Here is a 23,022-nt window from a genome sequence, read left to right on the forward strand (position 1 = left end):
GGACGGGCCTGGGGGTCTCGCTGGCTGACAAATGGGCCCGTCACCCACCAGAGTGCCACGGAGTGAACTGTGTCCCCCAAATTCCTCTTGAAGCCCTCACCCCTGTGGAGTTGTATCTGGAGGTGGGGTCTCTAAGGTTACACGAGGTCACGAGGGTGGGGCCTGATGCCCAGGATTAGTGTCCCTGTGCGAGGGAGCCGACTCCAGCACGAGCAGGGCTGACACGTTTTATTCCTCCCTCGTCCTGCCCACGGCAAGTGAGGGCAGGCGGCGCCCAGGGTCTGGGGCAGTCACCCACAGGGTGTGCTGTGGGGAGTGGGGGGTGGCAGGTGGGTTCGAGGGCCATTCCGGGGCCTGGCCAAGTGGCCGGAGTCACAGTCTCCGTGGGCGTGGGCGTGGGCGTGGGCGTGCTGGGTGGAGTGAGTGGTGATGCCCAATCCACGCACGTGAGGCTGGCCCGTGCACCTGGTGACCTGCAGGAGGCAGGTGAAGCCGGGGTGCAGGCACCCCAGGACAGAGTGGCACTGGGGCCGGGGGAGAGGGGGGGCAGCGATGGTTTTTCCAACCAAGAGGGAGATGCTGCAGGGGCCGAGGCTGACCCGGGACCGGCTGGGACAGAGTAAAAACCTCTCTCTCACACACACGCACACACGCACACACGCATAGGCACAGGCACACACACGCATGCGCACACGCACAGGCACACACTGGGGCTCAGTAAAAAACGCGCGGCCCTCACACGATGCTCTGCCGCCCCCGGGCCCCCTCAAACTCCGAGGCGCCCGACCCGCTGCGCCGGCCAAAGTCAATGAAGATGCCCTCGGAGTCCGAGTCCACGGACTCCAGGATCCGGTCCACCAGGTTCTCGGGGCTGGAGGAGGGCGGGGAGCCGCAGGCGGGCCCGGGCTGCGGGGGCTGCGGCGGGGGGTACAGTCTGCTGGGGCAGGGCCCCGACTGGGTGCCCGGGGAGGGTGTGCAGTCCCCCGTGGGGCCCTGGCCGGGCGCATCGGGGCAGGTGGTCATCTCGGAGACGGAGTGCCTGCGGATGCCCGCGCCCCCGGCCGCCGCGCCCTCCGCCTCGTGCTCGGCCACGGGGTTCAGCAGCGGCGTGTTGTAGCTCTTGGAGCGCACCACCGGGTTCTTGGCCAGGACGTCCCCCGAGCGGGAGCGGCGCAGCAGGTGCTTCTCTGCGGACGGACAGATGGACAGACAGGCGTCAGGCTCGAGGCCAGGGGAGGCGGACGGGGTGGCCACTCGGCAAACCTCGGCACCTGGGTGTCCCAGGCCCGCCCTCCTGCCAGAGCCGCAGCCCCTCCTGAGCGCGCGGACTGGGCACGGAAAGGCCAGCTGGGCGCAGAGGCCGGGGCGGGGAAGAGCGAGCGGCTCCCGCCCCCGTCTCCTCTGAGGCGGCCCGTGGAGCGGCAGGTCCTGCGTGGGAGTGGAGACCTGCTCAGGCAGCGGGGGCTGGGGGCTAAGACTGTCCGGTGTCCCGTCCCCCGCCCCTCCCCGGACAAAGTCAAGAAATCTCCGCACCAGCGCTCTCCCGGGCAGATCAGACCGTCCTCAGAACTGATGTGTGTGTGCGTGGGAGGGCGCGGGAGAAGACAAACCCACGTGGGGATCCACAGGTCCGGGGGGGTGTTGATGCCACACTGGGGCAAGCAGCAAGGGGCCCTTCAGCGCGAGGTCAGGGCTGGGGTTCATTCCGTGTCCCAGGAGCCCTGGGGGGCGGGGGAGGACCCCGGGGTGACTGCGTAGGGGCAGGTCTCCACTCCCACTCAGGACCCGCAGTTCCGCAGAGTGCCACCAGGTGGCAGGGCTGAGTGTGCGGAGCTGCTCAGAGGCAGGCTCCGTGCCCACCCTGCCCTCACCCTGCGGGTCATCCAGGGCCTCAGAGAACCTGGGCATCTCAGAGTTCCCCTCCAGCCGCCAGGGTCCCCGGGGCGGAGACGTGCCCGGTGGGGGGGCAGGGGGGTGGGCACAGGATGAGGACGTTCCTTACACTGCTGTCCCCTCCCTGGGCCTGCGATGTCCCCCCTCCACCTCCTCCCAGGCCAGGCTCCCCTGAGCTCCCCGCCCACAGCCTCAGGTCGCCCGGCACAGGTCCCCTTGGGGACTTATCTGGGGACTGTGCACTCAGTGGTCTGCCTTTCCTGGCGGACGAGAGCCTGGGGGTGGGGCTTGGTCTCGACTGAACCCCCAGGCCCAGGCCCAGGCGCACAGTAGGTGCTCAGTTTCCATTGATGAGTGAACCGGTGGGCTGTCCGTTAAAGGAGCAATGGGCACGCCAGGCAGCCCAGGACGCCAGCGCCCCCACCCCCACCCCACTCCTCCCTGGGACTCCCCAGGTGCCCGGATTTCTGGGGCTCGGGCACGTGCTGTACACTCTGCCCGGCCAACTCCTGACGCCCAGGACTGAGCACGGATCTGACTCCTCGGGGACAGAGGACGCCGCTGGGCCCTCAGGGGAGCTGTCACATCACCACGGTGTCTGCCCCCTGGCCCCCCGCAGCCCTTGAAGGAGGGACCCCAGGTGACCCATCTGAGTGACCAGGGCCTGGCGCACGGCCCGGGCCTGGGCAGAGAGGATGGGCCCAGCGGGGCCCGGCGACCCTACCCAGGACGCAGGAGTGTGTGAAGGAGCCCTCGCCGGAGTAGAGGCCGTAGGTGCCCAGGTAGGGCGACACCACCTTCTGCACCAGCGTCTCCAGGCGCAGGTAGTCCTTGGTCACGCCGCGGGACTCGTGCACGCCCTGCGAGAGGGAGGGGCGGGGGTCACCACAGCAGGCTCCGTCGCTCACCCCGAGCTCGGCTCACAGCCACCTCCCACACCCTGCCCTCCCCCCATGCCCATCAAGACGCCCCTCCCAGCCCCCCTCGAGCTGCGGCCTCAGGCACTGTCCTGTTCTGAGCCCCTCTGTGCTGTCCCCGGCAGCTGTGGGTCTGGGCGACCGAGGTGCCCGGGGGACAGGACCCTGTGTTCACGTGCGGGTGGGCATCCTGCAGTCCGCCCCTCGGAGATTCCCCATGCGGCTCCTGGAGGCTCTGGACGTCCTGCAGGGGCAAGCTCTCCCGGCCCGGCCTCACTCCCCGCCCGGCCTCACTCCCCGCCCGGCCTCACTCCCCGCCCGGCCTCACTCCCCGCCCGTGGAGCGCTGCAGGCGGGAAAGGCTGCCCTGTGGGCCAGGCCTGGTCCACATCCACACCGGACAGCTGCCCGCCCCCTCTGTGCCCCCCTGCTCCCCCTGAAGGGTCTCAGCCAGCGCCTTCCTGGCCCCTCCTGGGATCTCCTCCTCCTCCAGTTTCACTCGAGCCACAGCCTGAGGAATTGGGCTTGCTGATCGGGGGCAAGCTCTGTGTCCCCAGTACCCCCAGGGGCCGGCACGCAGCTGGCGTGTAGTGAGTGCTTTCCGAATGAATGATATGTGAATGGATGGATGGATGGATGACATCACTCCTCAGGCTGTCGTCAGGAAGGGACAAGGTACACTCAGGGTGAAGATCAATGACGGTCCTAGACAGAACCCCACTCCGCTGCCTTCGGGACACCCGCTCACACTATAAAGACGCGTGTGGGTGAACAGGGTGAACAGGGAGGGAGCGGGACGCTGCGCCGGCGACCACTGACCGGAAGAGAGCAGGAGGAGCTGTGTCCATGTCAGACAGGGAGACTCCAGGCCAAGGAACGTGACAGGGGTGAGAAGGTCAGTACAGCCCTAACCGGTTTAGCTCAGTGGATGGAGCGTCGGCCTGCGGACTAAAGGGTCCCAGGTTCGATTCCGGTCAAGGGCATGTACCTTGGTTGCGGGCACATCCCCAGTAGGGGAATGTGCAGGAGGCAGCTGATCGATGTTTCTCTCTCATCAATGTTTCTAACTCTCTATCCCTCTCCCTTCCTTTCTGTAAAAAAAAAAATCAATAAAATATATTTTTAAAAAAAGGTCAGTACGTAATGGCAAAGGGGTCAGCTCTCTGGGAGTAAGACGCCATACAACCCTTCACGTACCCGCCTGACAGCAGAGCAGCGGACGACGGAGGCGAAAGCTAACGGAAGTGCAAGGAGAGCCACGGATGTGCTCTCACAGCTGGAGACGCTGCACCCCTGACACACGGTCCCGCAGCAGAAACCCCGGGACACGCCGACCTCGCCGCCGCCAGCAGTCCGCCGGCATCACTGACGGCCATACACCAGCTCCTCCCAGAACGGAAGAAGACACATCCTCAAGCCACGGGGAGCAAGACCCCGCTCTGGACCAGAAGACACATCTTAGCAGATTCTAACAAGTACAACGCATACCGTGTCTGCTCTCAGGTCACCGTGAAACGGAACAGGGTCAGTAACAGAAAGATAACTGGAAAAACCCCCCAATACACGGACATCAAACAACTCACTTGTAAATCATGCCCGAGTCAAAGAACAAACCTCAAGAAATATTTTAAAGGATTTCGAACTAAATGTACATATACATCCAAATTGGTGAAATGCATCAAAAACAGTGTTTAGAGGGAAACTGAGAGCAGGGAGTGGGCATATTAGAAAAGTGAAAGATCCAAAATCAATAACCTCGCTTCCACGAAGAGCTAATGCAGTCCGAAGTGGGCAGAAGAAAAAACATAACCATCAGAGCAGAAACCAATGAAACCGGAAACAGGAATCAACAGAGAAATCAACAAAATCAAATGCTCGTCCTTTGAAAAGGTCAATAAATTTAATAAACCTCTAGCCAGGCCAACTAAGAAAAAAAAGACACAAACCACTATCTTCTTCTTCTATACTAATAGAAGGGTAATATGCTAATTAGACCGGGAGACCTTCCAGATGTCCTTCTGGACAAAGCCATGGTGCAGGGCCAAGGCAGAGGCGGTAAGGGGCGATCAGGCCAGGAGAGGAGGGCAGTTGGGGGTGAGCAAGCTGGCAGGCAGAATGGTTAGGGGCTATCAGGCAGGCAGGCGAGCGGTTAGGAGACAGCGGTCCTAGATTGCGAGAGGGATGTTCAACTGCCGGTTTAGGCCCCATCCCTGTGGGCAGTCGAACATCCCCCAAGGGGTCCCAGATTGGAGAGGGTACAGGCCAGGCTGAGGGACCCCCTCCCCCCGGTGCATGAATTTCGTGCACCGGGCCACTAGTATCAGAAATAAAAAAAAGAACATCACTACAGACCCTATGGACCTAGCTGTGCTTGGACCAGGAGGGGTGGGATTCATTGGATGGCCCGTATGTCTGTCATCTGGATGAACGTAAAGGACCCCAGACTTCCCTGGTCCTGTCTCCGTCCCCAGCACAGCAGCAGTGCCGGGAATGTGTATGACACCGCTGAGCTGTGCTGTGCTTCTCGTGAACTTTATGTCATTTCATTTCCAGGACTTGTTTATGGAGTCTGCTCTCTGCTCCCCGTTGCAGAGGAAATGGGGGCCCAGGGGCTGCATTATTTGTGTGCACTCAGAGGCAGGGCTGTTCCCTGGCTTCTGGGACCCCGTGAGAAGGAACCGTGTCTCTGCGGGCGAAGCACAGGGCGCACAGTAGGTCCTCAACACATGCTGACCAGCAGCTGTGACTTCAGACCCATCTGGAACTTGAAAGCAGTGGGGACAAGTTCACTGGGACAAGGTCATTCAAAGTGTGGGCCAAGTGGGGGGTGGGGCAGCGGCAGAACCTTGTGGTTCGGGGAGGCACCCACAAGGAGCAGGGAGGACAGTCTGGGTGGCCAGGGGGCCAAGCCCAGGAAGCTGCACGAGGCACGGTGGCCACCAGGGGGCAGCACCACCCACAGGATGGGGCTCCTGGGATCAAGGTGGGACCTTACTCCTTGGCTCTAAATCCCAGCCGTGGGGCGCCTGCTCCCAGGGGCATAGTGGGGGCTTTACATCGATTTCTCCCCATTATCCCTGAACCTGCCTGCCAATGGGCGGCCACTCCATCACACGACGAGAAAAGCGGCTCGAGAGACAAAGTCCCACAAGGCCTCCAGCTTCAACCCGGCCAGGTCTGACCGGACACCCTCGGAACCCTGCTGGGCCGGCCTGCTGCCCCGGAGCTGCCGGGCCACCTCAGCTCCCAGCAGTGCCGCCCCGGACGGCCGCCTGCAGTCACCAGCCCCCCTGCTCTGGGCTCTTCCCCGGCGGCCCTGGCCGCAGGCCCTGCTTGAGCAGGGTTCCCCCGTGCAGGGGGTCCAGGCAGGGAGCGGGCTTCGGAGCGGGCCGGACTCGGTGGCCGGGCTGCTGGCCTTGTCAGCTGCAAGCAAGCGGCTCCTGGCGGGGACGCGGTTCCCCTGCCGGTGCCGCCCTGGTGCTGGGACAGTGAGCGGAGCCCGCACGGTGCCGGCTGCCGGCCCGCACAGCCCGGGTGAGGCAGAAAGGCCGAGTCTGCAGTGGAGGCTGCTGGTGGCCGTCAGACCCCGTCGTGGGCAGGCCACTCACCCCCCGGCGGCGAGGAGTGTGGCTGCCAACCGCTCGCAGCTGCCCCCTCCCCAGAGCTGTCCCCTCGGAGGAAAGCCTCCCCACCAGAGATGTCGGGGCCCCTGTGGGGCGTGGGGGAGGCGGCTGGTCCTGGTCACACTCCTGGGCTCCCCCGGAACCCCGGGCTCCGCCCAGCGCCCCGTCCCTAGTGTGCCAGCTGCGTGTCTGCTCCTGCTTCACGCCCGCCCCAGGTCCTCCTGACGGCACCCCGCCCGTGACTCCTGTGGAGCCAGGTCCTCGTCTCGGCTCTGCCTCCGGGGGCCCGGCCCGAGCCACCGTCTGCCCCAGCCCGGCGTGTGCCCACCTGTAGCACCAGCAGCATCTGCACGATGGCGGGGGGCACGCGGGCGTGGGCGCGGGCCAGCGCGTCCTCCAGCTTCACGCTGAGGGTGATGGCGTTGCGGAAGTGCAGCAGGGCCAGCTGGCGCACCGACGGCTCCTTGCCCTGCAGACACAGAGTGCGCGCGCCGCCAGTCACGGGCAACCCCAGACCCAGGGGCAGGGACCCACTGACCTGTCCCACACAGAGCCCCTACTGTGCGCTGAGCATGGCCTACTACGCGCTGCTCAGGCTTTGTAGGGCCCTTCGGAAGGAGCTGCTTTATTTCCACCTTGTGGGTGGGAGGCAGGTTCTGAGGGGGCCGGGGACAGCATGCCTGGCCCTGTTAGGGGTGCGGGCAGCCTGGAACGGCAGCGAGGGGCAGAGGGGGTCCCTCCCCGGGCCAGGCCGGGCGGTCACCGCGGCCTGGGGGCCCGGGGCCTCGGGCTGCTCACCTGCACCGGGTAGAAGATGGCCTGCAGCGTGGGCAGCACGTCGCTGAAGAAGAAGTCCCACGTCTCCGCCAGCGAGTCCAGCAGCTTCTGTCCTGTGGGCGCAGGAGCCGTCACTGCCCGTCCCGAAAGGCGGCAGAAACTCACACCCTCCCAGGCCGGACGCCGTCTCCCGTCTGCAGGGGGCGGCACTCAGGCTGGGTCCCGGCCCGGAGGCGCCTCTGAGGCAGGGCCCAGAGCACGTGGCAGCTCGGTGGCCCGGGGTCCACTCGAACCTTTCTGTGCCTCAGTTTCCCCACCAAGATGAATGAAACGAGCTAAACAGGGCCTGGTGCAGAGGGAGTGCTGGTGTGTGCTCGCTGCTGGTCCCCCCCCCCCGCCCCCGGTCCTGCCCACACCAGACAGACCCACAGGGGCCAGACCCACACAAGTGCACCCCCACCCCCCCACCGCCAACAGGAGCTTCTGCTCACGCCCTGTCTCCTCTCGTCTCATTCACGTAACCGCCCCGCCAAGGAGTGGAGGAACCCACCCACCCATCTGTCTCTCCTCCCCTCCCTCCACTCACCCACCAGTCTGTCCACCCGACAGGTGTTTACAGACCGTCTACACGGTGCCAGACCCTACACTGGGGACCCAACAGTCCCCGCCCCGTTGCATGACAGGGAAGCTGGGCACTGAACAGCCGTTACGAGGACGATGGCACGGGGTCACCTCACTGGACAAGAGAAGGGAAAGCCCCCGAGAGGTTCAAGGTCTTTCTCAAGGGCCTGGGTCCCTGACACCCCAGGGTGCCTGAGGGGGGCTCTGGGGAGCCAGGGAGACCACTTCCAACCACAGCAACGTGCCCCGGCAGGAGAGGAGAGACGGCGATCCGAGCTGATTAGGGCACCTTCGGGGTGTGAGCCACGGAAGCCGGCGTGCGGAAAGCAGGCGGTTCTGCCGGCCCCGAGGAGGAGCGGTGCCGTGCCCGGGGGATGGGGCAGCTGAGGGCCCCGCGCTGGCCCGGGACCCCAGGAAACGCCAAGTGCGGACCTTCAGCCTGCCCGCTGGGAAGAGCAGAGTTCGGACGAGGGGCTGCCGGGGCGGGAGGAGCCGACCCCCACTTGCGAGCCAACGAGGCACCAGCAGGGGTGTGGTGGGCATCTCTGGGTGAGGAGGGGCCAGTGCCCCCGGCGGGGAGGACTCCCAGACTGCACTGCTCCTGTCTGACCGCTGGAGGTTCCCATGGGAACGAGAGTCAGACAAGAGCCTTGGTCTCTCTTCCCACTTCCTTGCGCTCTGGGCCCCACTCCCTCCTTCTAGAAAGGTCTGTGTCGGTGCTGGGCCCCGGGAGGAGGGCCTGGCTGGGGCCGCCCCGGGAGGCCCAGTCCAGCCTGGCTGGCGGTGACGGGGTCCGGCCTCTGTGCTCGGCCGTCTGCGGCTCCTGGCCAGGCAGCCAGCTCCCCATCCTCCCCGGGGCCCACGTGGGTCTGCGGCGGGACGGGCGGGTGCTTGTGGCCCCGGCGGCTCTGCCTGAGCACAAAGGTCCCTTCAGGTCCCGCCATTGCCAGCAAGAAGGCAGCTGTCGCCAGGCCGGCTGCGGGGTGCCCTGGGCGTGGGCCAGGCCAGCGTCTGCCGGGCTCAGGACACCCTCCAGGCCCCTGAGCGGAAAGGCCATGGAAAGCAGACGCTCACACACGGGGCCCAGGCCCGGCCGGACGCTGTCACACACGGAGCTCAGGCCTGGCTGGACGCTGTCACACACGGGGCCCAGGCCTGGCTGGACGCTGTCACACACGGGGCCCAGGCCTGGCTGGACGCTGTCACACACGGGGCCCAGGCCCGGCCGGACGCTGTCACACACGGGGCCCAGGCCTGGCCAGACGCTGTCACACACGGGGCCCAGGCCCGGCCGGGCCGCACGCTGGCCGAGGCCGGGAAGCAAGGCCTCGCCCACTGGCCTGGATCTCTGCTGGGGACTGAGGCCTGGGGGTGACGGCCAGGCAGCACAGAGCTGAAGCTCTGCTGTGGGGCCCCAGGGGAGCCCTGCACCCCGAGCCTCAGTGTGGCTCTCTGTAAAATGGGTGCAATAACTGTCCCACTGCACGGGGCTAAGAACAGGTGCCCAGGGAGTGTGGCTTTGCCACGATGACACTCAGCAGGGCCCAGGTGGCAGCGGAGGCCCAAGCCGCTCTGCCCCGGGGGCAGGTCAGCCTCCCTTTGCCCAGTGCCGAGGGCTGACTCTGAGGCCTGGGTGTCGGCTCAGGTCTCAGCCCGGCCCGGGAGTCCCCAGGGACAGCGATGACCACGGGCTTGGCTGCTGAGGGGGTCGTCCTGGCTGCGGCTGGAGTCCACTCCTAGTAGCCATCGCGCCGAGACCACCCAACGACAGCCTGGGACGCGTCCCGGGGAGGAGCCTCCGCCTCCCGGCTGGCCTCCAGGCTTCTCATTTGCAGGAATCACTGCTCGGGAGCCCACATTCAAGGCCTCCATGGAGTCAGCGACAGGAGCAGTGGTGGGGGTCCGGGGCCGTCCCAAGGGCCGCCGCCCTGTCCAGCAGAGCCAGGGGTGAGGACGTGGCTGGGCGCAGGCAGCCGTCTCCAGGAAGAACTCTCCCTGGGACCCAAACCGGGTGGGAGGCTCTCCAGGCTGTTCTCAGGGTGACAGGCCGGTTACTGTTCCCTTTGCAGGCTCTTACTCAAGGGTCACCATCTCCAGGCAGCCCTCCCGGATTGCCAGTGAAACCAATCCCCTCACCCTGACATGCAGCACACGGACGTTCACCACCTGGAGTCCCCCCACGGCTGTAAGGCTGGGCCTCCTCCGTTCCCAGGTCCCCAGGCCCCCCGGGCGCTGGCATGTGCTGAGCATGCGGATGGAGCCCGGCCGACCCCACAGTCTCAGACGGGGACAGAGCCAGAGGAAAGGCTGCTCTGCGGCTGATAACGGGCCCCGGGCCTGTCCGAGGCCAGGGGGTTGGACGGGGCGGGCACGCCTTGCTGGGTGGCCTGGTGGACACGGCCGCTGTGGGCAGGACTCCACCGGCCACACAAAGCTCCCCTTCTCCGACGAGCCCACTCCACTGGGCTGGCGCTGGTGGGAGGCGCGGACACCCGGGAATGTGCCGGAATGCGCCGAGTCAGGAGAGGGGCGTGGGCGGGCGTCTCCGCCAGGTGCCAAGCCCTCACTGCTGGCCTGCAGGCTTCGAGCTGCCTCCTCCAGGAAGCTGGCCCGGAACCTCCTGGCCCACAGCTGAGGTCCTTGTGACCCTTCTCAGTGACCTTTCTCAGCTCCTGTCTCAGCAGCTTCCACCCGCTATGCCCGGGGCCGGGGAGGGGGGGGAGAGGGGAGGGGGGAGGAGGGAGGGCGGGGTTGTGGAAGGAACGGGGCACGAAGCTCGGAGTTCATCCAGAGCCACCAGCCCGCCAGGCCTCAGTCTCCTCCTCTGCAAAATGGAGCAACACCCCTGCTCTCCCCGGTCAGAGTGAGGACTCGAGGAGGCGTCTGGAGCAGCAGAGAGGAGTGTGGGCTCAGGAGCCGTGTCGTAGCCACGTGGCCTGGGCGTTCCCGAACCCCACCGTGACTCAGTTTCCCCACATGTTCAGGGGCTACAACAATGGTACCTCCTGCACAGGTTGCTGGGGGACCCAGTGGGTTAGTCAGGAAAGTGTCTACAGAACAAGCACGTGCTCTGTGCCCGTGCACAGTAGGTGCTCAGCAAATGCTCATGGAACCTGAACCCGGCACCGGCCTGGACGCAGAAGGCGCTCGCGAAGGCGTATCGGCTGAGCCGGGCTCTCCCATCACCAGACTCTCCCTAAGGGGGCACCCGCTTCGGCTGTGGCCCCGGGGCCCGCGGACATTGGGAGTCCGAGGGTGTGGGACTGGGCACGCCCCGCTGAGACTCAGGGCCTGGAGGAGAGGGTGGCTGGCAGGACCCTCCCTGCTTGCTGAGGCCGGAGCCGGGCAGAGGCCAGCTGGCACTCACGGGCTGCCAGAAGGGCAGAGGCGTGTGCTCTGGAGTCAGGTGGGCCGGGGTTCGAATCCCGCCTCGCCTCCTTATTGTGTGGCCAGGGACAAGCCGCCTGCCATCACCGCACTGTTCCCGAGCTGGGCAATGGGAACCGTGACCCAGAGGCCTCCGGGGTGGGTGTGGCCTTAAAGAGAACACTCCCAGCATGCCTGGCAGGGAGCTCCCACCAGCTGCTCCCCAGGCATCAGCGACCTGCTCCAGCCTCTTCACACCACTTTCCCTCAGGCCTCCAGGACCCGCGGTCCCCCAGGCTGCTGTGGGGGAGGGGGAGGCAGGGCCTTCTCCCCAACACCTCGGGCCTCCTGGGGGGCAGAGGCTCGCTGCCCCACCCAGAGGAGGCCCAGGCGAGGCCGGCAGTCCACGGTTCCCACGGGCCCACCTGCTGTGCCACCCTCCCTGGCAGGAGCCACGGCGCCCAGCAGCCACGCCAGCCAGCAGCGTGGCCCCGCGCACGGTCGGCCGGCTGCCACTCACCCTCGTAGAAGCGGATCTTGTCCCGCAGGATCACCATGCCCTTCGTCAGCAGCTGGTTCTAAAAGGCACACGGAGACGCCGTCACGCCTGAGGTGCCCGGGGCTTCCCGGGGGCAGCCGAGGCCCAGCGGGAAGGGGCTCACCGACATCCCGCCTCCTACCGGCCCCAGAGCCTGACCCTCGGCTCGCCCTGGGAGGACACCGACCGCTGACTCAACCAGGGGTCGTCACGAGACAGGAGGTGGCCGCAGGGACAACCCCGAGAGACAGGTGGCGGCGGGAGCCGCCGCTGAGCCGGCAGGCAGGCTGCCTTCCCCCCCACGGCCACGGGAGGGCGCTGGAGCACGCAGGGCCGCCATAGGGGCCTGCGTCAGCCACATGAGGCTCACCCACAGGGGTCCTGGCCGCGCCAGCGGTCTCAGCTCCATTCACCCCGGCCAAGAGGTGCACATGCCCCCGTGTCCACCCACGGGGAAGGGGACAAACGGGGTGCAGACAATGGGATGTTATTCAGCTGTAAAGGGAACGAGGCACCCCCACCTGCCACAGCAGGACACGCTGTGCTCAGCGAAGGAAGCGGACACAGAGGCCACGTGTGAGATGAAATGGGGTACGGGGGGAGGGGCGTGGGGCTGATGATAAATTCGAGGTTTCTCTGGGGCGGAGGGAATGATCTGGAACTAGACAGTGGAGGTCACAGGGCTGTGACTACACTAAGAACCCCGGCGCTGGGTAGTTGAATGGGCGCACTGCTGGCGTGTGAATCATGCCTGGACAGAGCCGTGTGACCCCGGCAGGTCCCGTGTGTCAGTGGCTCTGCAGGCCCGCTGCCCAGATGGGGGGCCGGGAGTGCCCCGTGCGGCAGCGCCTGGGCCAGAGGGGCCTTGGCGACGCTGACACTCCGTGGCTCAGGGCACTGGGGCTGGGAGACGACCCAACACGGACGTCAGGGGCCCGCAGTGACGGTCCAGGAGGAGGTGGGCACTGTGCTAACACCTCTCCTAAATTTATTTAACCTTCACAACCGCCAGCGGTGGCTAGATGGGGAAACTGAGTCATGACGAGGCAGAGGCCCTGGAACCCAGTGCTACATGTGCCCACTGAGGGTAGGTGAGCCCCAGGCCTTTCTGGCCAGCCCAAGAAGCAATCCCAGCTGGGCTGGAGAGCAGGACCACCCACCTGGCCAGCGGGACCACCCACATGGTGAGCAGGACCACCCACCTGGAGAGCGAGACCACCCACCTGGCCAGCGGGGCCACCCACCTGGCCAGTGGGACCACCCACCTGGCCAGCAGGCCACCCACCTGGAGAGGGGGACCACCCACCTGGCCAGCGGGGCCACCCACCTGGAGAGCAGGACCACCCACCTGGCCAGCGGGGCCACCCACCTGGAGAACAGGACCACCCACGTGGTGAGCGGGACCACCCACCTGGAGAGCAAGGCCACCCACCTGGCCAGCGGGGCCACCCACCTGGAGAGCGGGACCACCCACCTGGCCAGCAGGACCACCCACCTGGCCAGCGGGACCACCCACCTGCAGGTACTCCGTGAAGAAGGACCCCAGCTCTGTCTTCAGCAGCTGCCTGTGGGCAGAGGGGGGCGGAGAGTGAGGGAGAGTGGGAGTCAGAGACCACTCAGTGGCAGCTGGTGGCCCCCTGGGACCCCTCCTTCCTGGCCCAGGAGCAGCACGTTCCAGGCAGGGCGCAGCCTCACCTCACAAAGGAGCTTCGAGAACCGAGGGGAAAACTCGGATAAGGGGGCACTGGATGGCTCGTCACGGGCTCTCGTGGGATCAAAGCTAATGGCCAATCATGGATTTAATGCCCAATTAAATTCACTTAATTTAAGGTGGCCACACGATGGGGAAGAGCTGGGGCTGGGACCGTCCTGAAGGACCCAGAGGCCCTGTAGTCGGGGCCTAAGTCCCGGCTCCAGTGACTAGTCCTCTGACCTCGAGCGACCCACGACCTCTCTGTGCCTCAGTTTCCTCATCTGTAAAATGGGATGATAAGGTGCCCGTTCCTCGGGCGCTGTGGAGTGTGAGGCGTGGAAAGCGCAGGGCATGCGGCTGGCACAGAGCGAACTCTCCAAAGAAAGGCCCTGCTATGACCTGACAGTTCCCGGCACCTCCTTTTGGACTGGCTAAACAGAGGCTGCCCGGCCCGGCTGGCGCGGGTCAGAGGTTGAGCGTCGACCAATGAACCAGGAGGTCACGGTTCTATGACAGTCAAGGGCGCATGCCCGGGTTGAGGGCTCGATACCCAGTGGGGGGCGTGCAGGAGGCAGCCGATCGATGGTTCTTTCTCATCACTGATGCTTCTATCTCTCTCCCCCTCTCCCTTCTTCTCTTAAATCAATAAAAACATATATTTTTAAAAAGACGTACTGTACTAAGTGCTGGCAATACTGCGGTAAATTAAAAGATGGTCTTTGTCTAAAAAAGAAAAGAAGTTGCCCCAAACAGCCTAACTGGTCCCCTCACCTGACCTCTCCCTGCTTCTTGGATGCGGGGCCGTCCAGGGGGTCCTGGGGCCCAGGGGTGCAGCTCTGCCTCCCCCACCCCAGACACACACTCCGGAGGGAGGCCCGTTCCGTTCAGTCCCCGAGGGCTGGTGACGAGGGCACGTGGTCTGGTATCACAGTCGCCCCCTCCCTCGGTGTCCCTCCCCCCCCCCCCCCCCCCCGCGCTGTTTATGCTGCGGAGGGGAAGGTGCAGACGCTGCGGGAGGCCTGTGCCGGTGGCTTGCTCAGGAATTTAGAAATATTTCCCATGTTCTGTTGTTTAAACAGCAGGTTCTTCGGGCCGGCGACAAACCCTGCTCCCGAAGCAGAGGCACTTCAGGACCACGGCTGCGTGGGCCCATCGACACCCCTGGTGGCTTCTGCCCCCCCGCCCCCCCCCGGTGGCCAGAGAAGCCTGAGGAGAGGTGGGTGGGTCACACGTGGGCCCGGGAGGCCACAAGCACCTGCTCTCAGGCTTCCCCGGCCCTCCCTCCCCGGCCTGGGCCTGTCTGTCTACAGGGGCCTCTCAGCTCTGTCCTGTTGGGGAGCGGGGGGTACCCCTGTCCCAATTACCCGTCTATTCCCGCCTTGAGCTCAATGGGGCGGAAGGGAACAGCACAGAGGCAGCACATGCTCCTTGTAGCAGCTGTGTGACCCTGGGCAAGTCTCTCGACCTCTCTGAGCTCTGGCCGCCTCCACCAACACCCAGCACTATTGCAACCGCCTCGCAGATTCCGGGAAGCCGGTCCCTGAGGCTCCTTCCTTGGCGCAAACAGGAAATGAGGGCGATCTAGGAATGCCACTCCCGTCACCGTCACCGTCACCGGGCAGGTGGGTCCTCCTCTTTCCAGAATAAATGCCTTTCCAGGCGCTCTTTGGCGTCAGCGGGGAATGTGGGCGTTATCTTGAGCCTGACCAGATGTCCTGGGGGGGGGGGGGGCACATAGCAGCGCCAAGGGCCCTGGTGGTCCTGTGTCACAGCCTCAGGGTGGAATCTGGGGTGAGGCTGGTGGACAGGGCTGGGGCTGGGAGGGGCGGCGGGGGGTGGGGGGCCTGACTGGGGCCACAGACCTGGGCCTGGGCCTGGCCGGGACAGCACTCACCTGACGCCTTCGTTGAGGCTAAAAAGCTCCTGGTCCGGCAGCCCCTTGCGCTGGAAGACAGCGATCACCCCGTTGTGGATGCTGCAGGTGGGGAGAGAGGAGCGCTGTGCCCGGACCCCGGACCCTCCCAGCCTCCCAGGACCTCCTTCGGCCCCGTCTCCACTGCAGCCTTCCTGCTCGGCTCGGGGAACAGGCGGGCCGGCCAGAAGCAGGGATGGGTTGTCCCGGCGGGACCCCGTCCACACCCGAACCTCAGTTCCCACCTCAACCCCAAGATCCTGCGCCCCGGCCTCCCCTGTGCGCCGGGCCCCGCCCGTCACCCCTCCAGGACGTCCTGTGTACCCTCCCCCCCACTCTGCTTCCCTGCCTGTGCTCCTGAGCCCTCTAAGCCCGGGTCGCCCTCCCCAACGTATCCAAGCCCCCCTCCCCCTCCCCCCGCTTCTCAGCCTGGGCATCAAGGTGCCCGGGCCTGCGTGCCCCCTCCCCAGCGGCAGACCCGGGGTCGGCACCAGCCCTGTGTGTGTGTGTGTGTGTGTGTGTGTGTGTGTGTGTGTGTGTGGCGGGGGGGGGGGGGGGCGCTGCTCGCAGGGCCCCCTCTTCCATCCACCTGGCTCCTGCCCTGAGATCCCAGGTGGCCGCCCGCTTTTGCGCGTTTCTGAGCGGAATGTGATTTGTTAGTAACTTGCTTCCGCCGCTGTTACCAAGCGGAGCGTGGGGCCCTGTGTGGCTCACGCCTGTGCCCAGTGCCGGGCTCGGAGAGGCAGCTGGGTAAGAACCTGGTGAAATTCATCCCACTCCCTCACCCTCCAAATCCAATGGATCCCGCCCCTGCCCGCTAGGTGTCTGCCCCTCCTCTCCCTTCCGCCCGCCCGGGCCCTCCTCACTCGCCTGGACCCGCCCCCGCGGCCTCCCCCCCAATCCGCTGCCAGTCATTTCCCTGCCAGGCCCCCACTGCGCAGACACAGCAAAGCCTGGACGTGGCATTCGAGGCTCCTCAGGAGTGACCCCTCCTGAGTTCCTGGCGTCCTGCACTCCAATCCGAGTGCTGGGCCTGTCGGGGAGCCACACCTCGGGGTCTCTGCATCCGCTGCCTCTCCCGCCTGCAGGAAGCCTTCTCCTCCCGTCTAAGAGGCACGCAGCCATTCAGATCAGAGCCTCGGCTCAGCGGCCACCGCCTCCATGAAGCCCTCCCGACTCCCTCCCTCTCTGTGTGGACTCATGTCCCAGCACTTCGCTGATCCCCTTCCTGTTAGTCCCTCCCACTGGCCGCACGCTGAAGTTCACCACCTGGCAGGCTGCGTGACTTGGTGAGCAGGGGTCAGCTGGACACGCTGCTGGTCACACCACAGGGCGGGCAGGGCCGCCACGCTCCTGGTGCCCCCATCTGCCTTCCCAGCAACATGGACTGGCTGCCCACTTTTTGGACGAGGAGACTGAGGCTCAGAGAGGCCAAGTCCCCCATGGGAAGCCACAGAGCGCGCCCAGCAGCTGCCCTCTCCCCTTGCAGCCTCCCGCAGGCGGCCAGGCCTGGGCAGGTTCCGGCTGAAGCCCTGCAGGGGACAGACGGACGGGCAGGGCAGGGCCCGCGTCCTGGTGGGTGGAGGGTCTGAGCGCTGTGCGCACGGTGAGGGACGTGCCCGGTTCTACAGCTGATCCCAGCTGAGCCAGGCGCCCGGATGCTGGTCACCCGACACTCCGGGGTCTGGCGTCGGAAGGCTGCTGTTCACATGTCCAGGGACGTGCGGCCTCTGCCCTGTGTCCTGGCTGTGAAATGCGGGTCTTGCGTGTGCCCGCCCCGCTGCTGTGAGGATGAAACGCCGGCCTGGCCAGGGCTCGGCCTCGGGTTCGGTCACAGCCAGGATCTACGCACCCGGCTCCCCATCCACAGACTAAAGAAAAGGGCAAACTCCTGGGAAGTCTGATGGCCGCTAGGAAGCCAGCTGTCCTAGGGCAGCGCCCCTGGAATCCGACAGCTGGGCCCTCATTCTCAGCCTTGTGGGGGGGGCTTCTGGGGAGCTTAGGGGGTGGGTAGGGGGAGATATGGTGCAGGCGGCCCCACCCAGCCACTCCCGAAGCTCAGAGGGCCTGGCCACGTCCTCCCTGGGACCCAAGTCAGGCAGATGGAGCCGGGGGGCCTCTGAGGCCTCAGCGACCCCCAGGCCTGCTGTTCTCGGGGACCTACGCTTACCAGCCTCTCTGTGCCCCTTCCCTTAAACCAGGGGTGGCGAATGCCCGGCTCGCGGGCCCTGTGAGGCCTGAGAAATCACGTGGCCTGGCCCTGCCGAGGCATTAGGGGTGCGTTATTAAATGTTTGACCAAATATCGCAGGCCGATGTGTAAGCTGACACGTTTGCGTGGCCCTGGAATGATGTTCTAAATCTCCACGTGGCTTTGGCCGAGAAAGGGTCCCCCCGCTCTAACCCTTCTGGAGACCCCAGCCCACTCCGGTCCCCGGCAAAGAGGGGACCCTACACCGTGCGGCTGTGGATGGCCAGGCCTGCGGTCTGGGCCCTCAGGGGGTCTGGCCCCTCTGTGACCCTGTGACCCTTGTACCATCGCCCCTCCTGCCTCAATGGCCTTCCACCCACCTCCCTCCCTCCGACCCCCAAGAGGCCAGGCCCTCCGCTCTCTCACCCGTGTGGGGAGAGCATCCCACCCCATCTCCTGCTCGGGGAGGGGTCTACTTGGCTGACTGTTTAGCCCCCCCCTCCCCCCCGCCCCGCACAGGGGAGCAGGGTGCCACCCGAGGAACATGCCGTGGCCTTGCATTCTGTCACCTCCTGTCTGAGCAGCCCCGCGCACCGGGTCACCTGAGCTCTCACCCCACGGCCACCTCCAGCCCCCACCCAGGCTGGCTCAGAGCGGGTGTGGTTTCAATCCCAGCTATCTGCCCACCGAGCCTCAGTGTCCCCATCCACTCAATGGGACTGAGCACAGCCTCTGAGGGAGGCGATGGGGGCCGGGCGCCCTGCGGCTGTGACACGGTGAGGGCCTTTGCTCTGCGGTTCCCCGGTCTCTCCCTCTGACAGCACCCGAGGTGGGGCCTGTCACACCCAGGGGAAACAGGCTGCAGGCGGCCCCACCCAGCATCACACCCAGCCAGGAGCCCTGCCCACACGTGGGGGTGGGGGTGGGGGTGGGGGTGGGGGTGGGGGTGGGGGTGGGGGTGGGGGACAGGCAGGACCCGCTCCTTCCCGTTTCTCTCTGGTGGAGGTTCAGCTTTTCCCAAGTCCAAGTTGGGTAAACAAGCCCTGCTGAGCCCCTGGGAGAGGAGGGGGAGGGGGAGGGGGAGAGGCCCTCATGTGACTTGTCCTGCCCCCAAAACAGAAGTGAAACCCCAGAGGTCCCGCGGTGGCGGCCGCAGCTGAGACCAGAGGAGGGCAGGCCCAGCAGGGCAGGGCCAAGGTCCCAGGCAGGCGGCTTCCCCTCGGAGCCTCCAGGAGCCCCGCCCCCTGCCAGCGGCTGCCCTCGCTGGGCCATCCCTCAGAGGGCCTGGCCCTCCCCAGGTAGCTCAGGAGACAGGGCCACCTCCCAGCCTCTTCCCGGGCACTGATGGGCACAGGGCACAGGATGGGCCGAGACCTGCCACTGGGGTTGCTGGGACAGCCTCCCCTTCCATCCTCCCTCCACCCACAGCCTCCCCTTCCATCCTCCCTCCACCCACAGCCTCCCCTTCCATCCTCCCTCCACCCACAGCCTCCTGCTCACCTCCTCCCTCCACCCACAGCCTCCTGCTCACCTCCTCCCTCCACCCACAGCCCCCCCCTCCATCCTCAGGGCTGCTCTCACTCTGAACCCGTGTCCCGCCTCAGAGACCTTCACGATGACACTGGGCCCACTGGACAATCTCCCGCCCGAAGCTCCTTAGTCACACCCGGAAAGCCCCCTCTGCCTCGCAATATCCCGTGTTCACAGGCGCCGTGGAATCTCTGGGGTCACCACTCTGCTGACCCCATGCAGGCCGCCTTGGAGGGGCAGGGGGTTCGGGACCTAGGGCCTGGCCCAGAGCGAGGAGGTGGGGTGGACAGGCCTCAAGACCCTCCTCTCCCCCCCCCCCCCAACCAACTGCTCACCTGGAGGCTTCCAGCCACCTCCTCTGGCCGCCCCGAGACCCCCCCCAGCACGGGCTCTGGAATGAGACCAGGGCGGCCCCGGGACTCTGAGCCTCATCTGCAAGACGGGGTCCTGCGCCCCACCTGGAGTTATTTCAGGATGCAAGGAGCTCCCCCCACCTGAGTCTGGGTGTTGTGGCTGCTCCGCACGGCTGAGATCTGGGCGGGGAGCACTGTGGGGGGTGGGCCAGGGCCCCCTCCAGGACGGGGGGGGGGGTGTGTGGCAGCTCCAGCCTCCGGGGCCTCAGTGGGACACCGCTCACACATGTCCTGGGGCAGTGGCTTCAGGTCACACCTGGGTGCCCACCCAAGGCCCTGCCAGCTGAAGTCAATCACCCAGCCGTGGAGGCGGGGCTATGGGGAGAGTGACAGGTGTCACCCGCACCCGTGGGCCCCCACGCTCCCCTGCTCCTGCCTGGCTAACATCGAGGTGGGGCAGGGGCTGGGCTCTCCAAACCTTCCCACAGGGGCAGATCCAGGCCTGGCAAGGAGCAGGGCATCACAATGGTTAGCACCCTCAGCCCCAAACGCAGGTGTGGGGGACCAGTGTTGGGGTCTGGGGAAGCTCCCTCCATCCTCATCTCAGAACATGACCTTCACGGCGCTGGAGGCCCCCCACACGCATGGGTCCCGACCTTGCTGGGGGCGGGGGGGGGGGGGGCGGCATACGGGACTCCAGGTGGGAGCGGCAGGAGAGCCTTCTAACCTCCCCGCCCAGCCTCTCGGTGGCCCCAGCACTGGGCTGGGCACCAGGAGCCCCGTCCCACCAAGCAGCGGCGGTGCCGAACTTCCGACAGCTCTAGAGGACGGTCTGCAGGGGCCGTCGGACCCGGGGCGGCCCGCCTGGCACCCCGTCACTCAGGCGTTTCCTGCTCACGGATGGGAAGGAATGCCCGCGGGCCCGGCGTGTGCAGTGGGCGCTCGGGTGTCATCCGTGTGCCTTCTTCCCAGCGCTAAGCAGACCAGCTCTGCGTCTCCCCTGAGAGGGCACCTGGGTCCCTCCGCCGCTGACCGCAGGGTGCCCCACCTCTGCCGGGGGGGGGACCCCGGGCAGGGCCGACCACGAAGGCTGCAGCTCACGAAGCTCAGGAGCCAGCAGATTCCCGAGGAACCTCCCCAAACCCCAACCCTACAGGCGCACCCCGACAGGAGTTTGGGCTTGAGTTAGGAGTGACAGGGGACCCACTACGTGCCAGGCAGGTGCTGAGGGCATTAATACCCACCTTCACATTTAATCCCTACAGCAGCTGTTTTATGGGTAAGGAAACTGAGGACCAGAGAGGTGAAGTGACTCCCTCAAGGCCACACAGCAGGGAAGAGGCAGAGCTGGGATTTTAATTGAGGCTGTTTGGCTCCCTCCCGTACACCACAGCAGGGACACAAGGAGGGGCTCTGTCTGTCTCCCCGATTCTGGGAGAGGGGACAACGCCTGTGAAGACAGTGCGCAGCCACTGGGTCAATGAGATTCCCCAAGAGAGTCCTTTCAGTCTCCACGCGGGTCCTGTAAGGAGGGATGTGCATGCCGGGGACAGATGGGGAAACTGAGGCAGAAACTTGCAGCCCTCAAGCCGTTTGCAACTTGGCAGGGGGCAGAAGACAAGAAGTCTGGGTGGAGTGGCGAGCCCGGCGCACAGAGCAAGGTCCCGCCACGGTGCTCAGGAGGCCCGGCCACGGCCACGGCCACGGCCACAGCCACAGCCCGAGGAGCATCTGGCAAGACTGCGCTGCCAGGCCTGTGTGGTGGGGTCAGCATCCACAGCCCCCCTCAGCAGCCTCACGCTGGCCCCCATTTTCCTTTTGGTGAAAATGCCTGTGTTTGAACCGGCCGTGAGCAGACACGCTGCCGAGGCGTCCCGCTAAGTAAACCGTCTCCTTCCCGGATCCCCCGGCTCTTCATACGCAGCCGGGGCGGGGGGCTCCCCACGGCCCTGCCGGCCTGGCCCGGGCCCCGGGGGAGGGTCGTGGCAGGAATGCGGGGCAGCTGCCGCACCCCGGCCGGCCGACAGCTGGGAGCCCGGGGCCGCTCGAGGGAGAACCGCCCGCCCCCCGCGGTCCGAACGCAGACAGGAAGCCGGCAGCAGCCTCCCGACTGCGCCCGCCGGGCTCGCGCTCCTGGGGAGACGGGAAAAGACTTCCTGCCGCACCAGCTCCGGGGGCCGTGAGCACCGAGCGGAGCCGCGGGGAGACCACGGCGGGGAGGCGGGCCCCCGCCCACCCCGCCACCCACGAGCCAGGCGCTTCGGGACCAGCCGGGTCTGCGGCCCGGCCCCTCCGTTCTAGGAACACGTTGCACTCAACTTCCCCGTCCGCCCCACAACTCCGGCGGCGAGTTCTGGCAAACTGTGCAGCGCCGCGGAGCCCGCACACCGGTCCTCGCCCTCCCCCCCCGCCCACCGGGTCCAGGGCCCCCCCTCCTCCGGCTCTGGGGCCCCGGGCCCACGGGCGGACCGGGAGGGCGCGGCCTTACCTGTTCCAGGTGGCGTTGGCACAGGCCCGGCGCTGCTGGGTGCCCCGCTCGTCCGCGGAGGCGGCGGCCGGCTCTCTCTTGCCCAGGTCACTGAGGCTGGGCGAACTCATGAACTTCAACCTGCGGAGAGTCCTCATCGTGACCCTGGCGGCCCGCGCCGCGCCCACGCGCGCCCGGCGCCGCGCCCTGCGCCACGCGCCACACCGCGCCGCGGGCCCCGGCCGGCGCTGCGCTCTCTACGAGGAAACTTGGGAGCGAGCAGGAAGCCGATCGGCCCTCCAGGGTCCCGCCCCGGCCCCACGCCTCCGCCCCGGGCCCGGCGCCGGCCGGCCCTCCGGGTTAATCATTGCTCCGAGCAGCGGCGGCGTGGAGCCCCGGGAGCACCGCGGGCAGCGCGGACCCGGCGCAAACAGAGCCCGGGGGCGGGGCCAGGCCGGAGGGGCGGGGCTAGAGGCCGGGGGCGGAGCAGGTGAGGCTCGGGGCGGAGCGGGGGAAGAGGGCGGGGCTGTGCGGGGCGAGACGGGGCGGGGCCACGAGCTGCGGGCAAAGGCCACGCCTCCGCTTCTAAACCCCAGGTCTGTCCCATCCCGGTCGTGCGGGACCCGCTCCGCTCCTAAGGCCACACATGCCCGCAGGAAACCAACACGCCCGGTAGGAGCAAACCAACCCCAAGCGCCAGCCCCGCCCCGCCCCGCCCGCCACTGCGGACACGTCCCCACGATGCTCAGCGACTCCTGACCCCCATCCCAGAACTCCCCACTCCGCAGGGCCTCAACCAGAGTCACCCCCTCTTCCCTGCCCCTCCCCACAAAGGCTGTGTTCCCGCAGACGTCTCTGTGGTTCTCAGGAAAACAAAGCCTTCAGCCCCTAAGGTGCCTCAGGCCAGGACCCGCCCACCCTGGCTCCTCGGATGGGCCTCCTATGGCCTGGAGGAGTTGCTAGATTGGGGGGTTGGGGAATCAGGAGTGGCTTTCCCAGGGGACAGACATGCAAAGCTGTTGCTACAACCCCTGCCCCCTCCCCCCCCAGGTCCCTTGAGACCCCATCAAAGGGACCTCCTGGCCAGATGTGCACAGAGCTTTTAGATGCTTGATCCCGGCCAGTCTCCCTCTAGGAGTAGAG

At 66.4% G+C, this 23,022-nt stretch overlaps 1 protein-coding gene across 1 annotated transcript; it reads right to left on the bottom strand.

The window, feature by feature from the left end:
* Positions 1–213: 213 nt before the first annotated feature.
* On the bottom strand, positions 214–22,291 carry PRR5 (proline rich 5). Its single transcript, XM_079775826.1, has 8 exons — positions 21,901–22,291; positions 15,322–15,402; positions 13,251–13,299; positions 11,717–11,774; positions 7,231–7,322; positions 6,761–6,901; positions 2,618–2,753; positions 214–1,187 (listed from the first exon to the last, which is right to left on the bottom strand). The coding sequence occupies exons 1-8, from the start codon at positions 22,035–22,037 to the stop codon at positions 736–738; spliced, it is 1,146 nt and encodes a 381-aa protein (XP_079631952.1). The 5' UTR covers positions 22,038–22,291; the 3' UTR covers positions 214–735.
* Positions 22,292–23,022: the final 731 nt, after the last annotated feature.

The sequence above is a fragment of the Cnephaeus nilssonii genome, assembly GCF_951640355.1.
Source record: "Cnephaeus nilssonii genome assembly, chromosome: 6".
Taxonomy (NCBI): Eukaryota; Metazoa; Chordata; class Mammalia; order Chiroptera; family Vespertilionidae; genus Cnephaeus; species Cnephaeus nilssonii.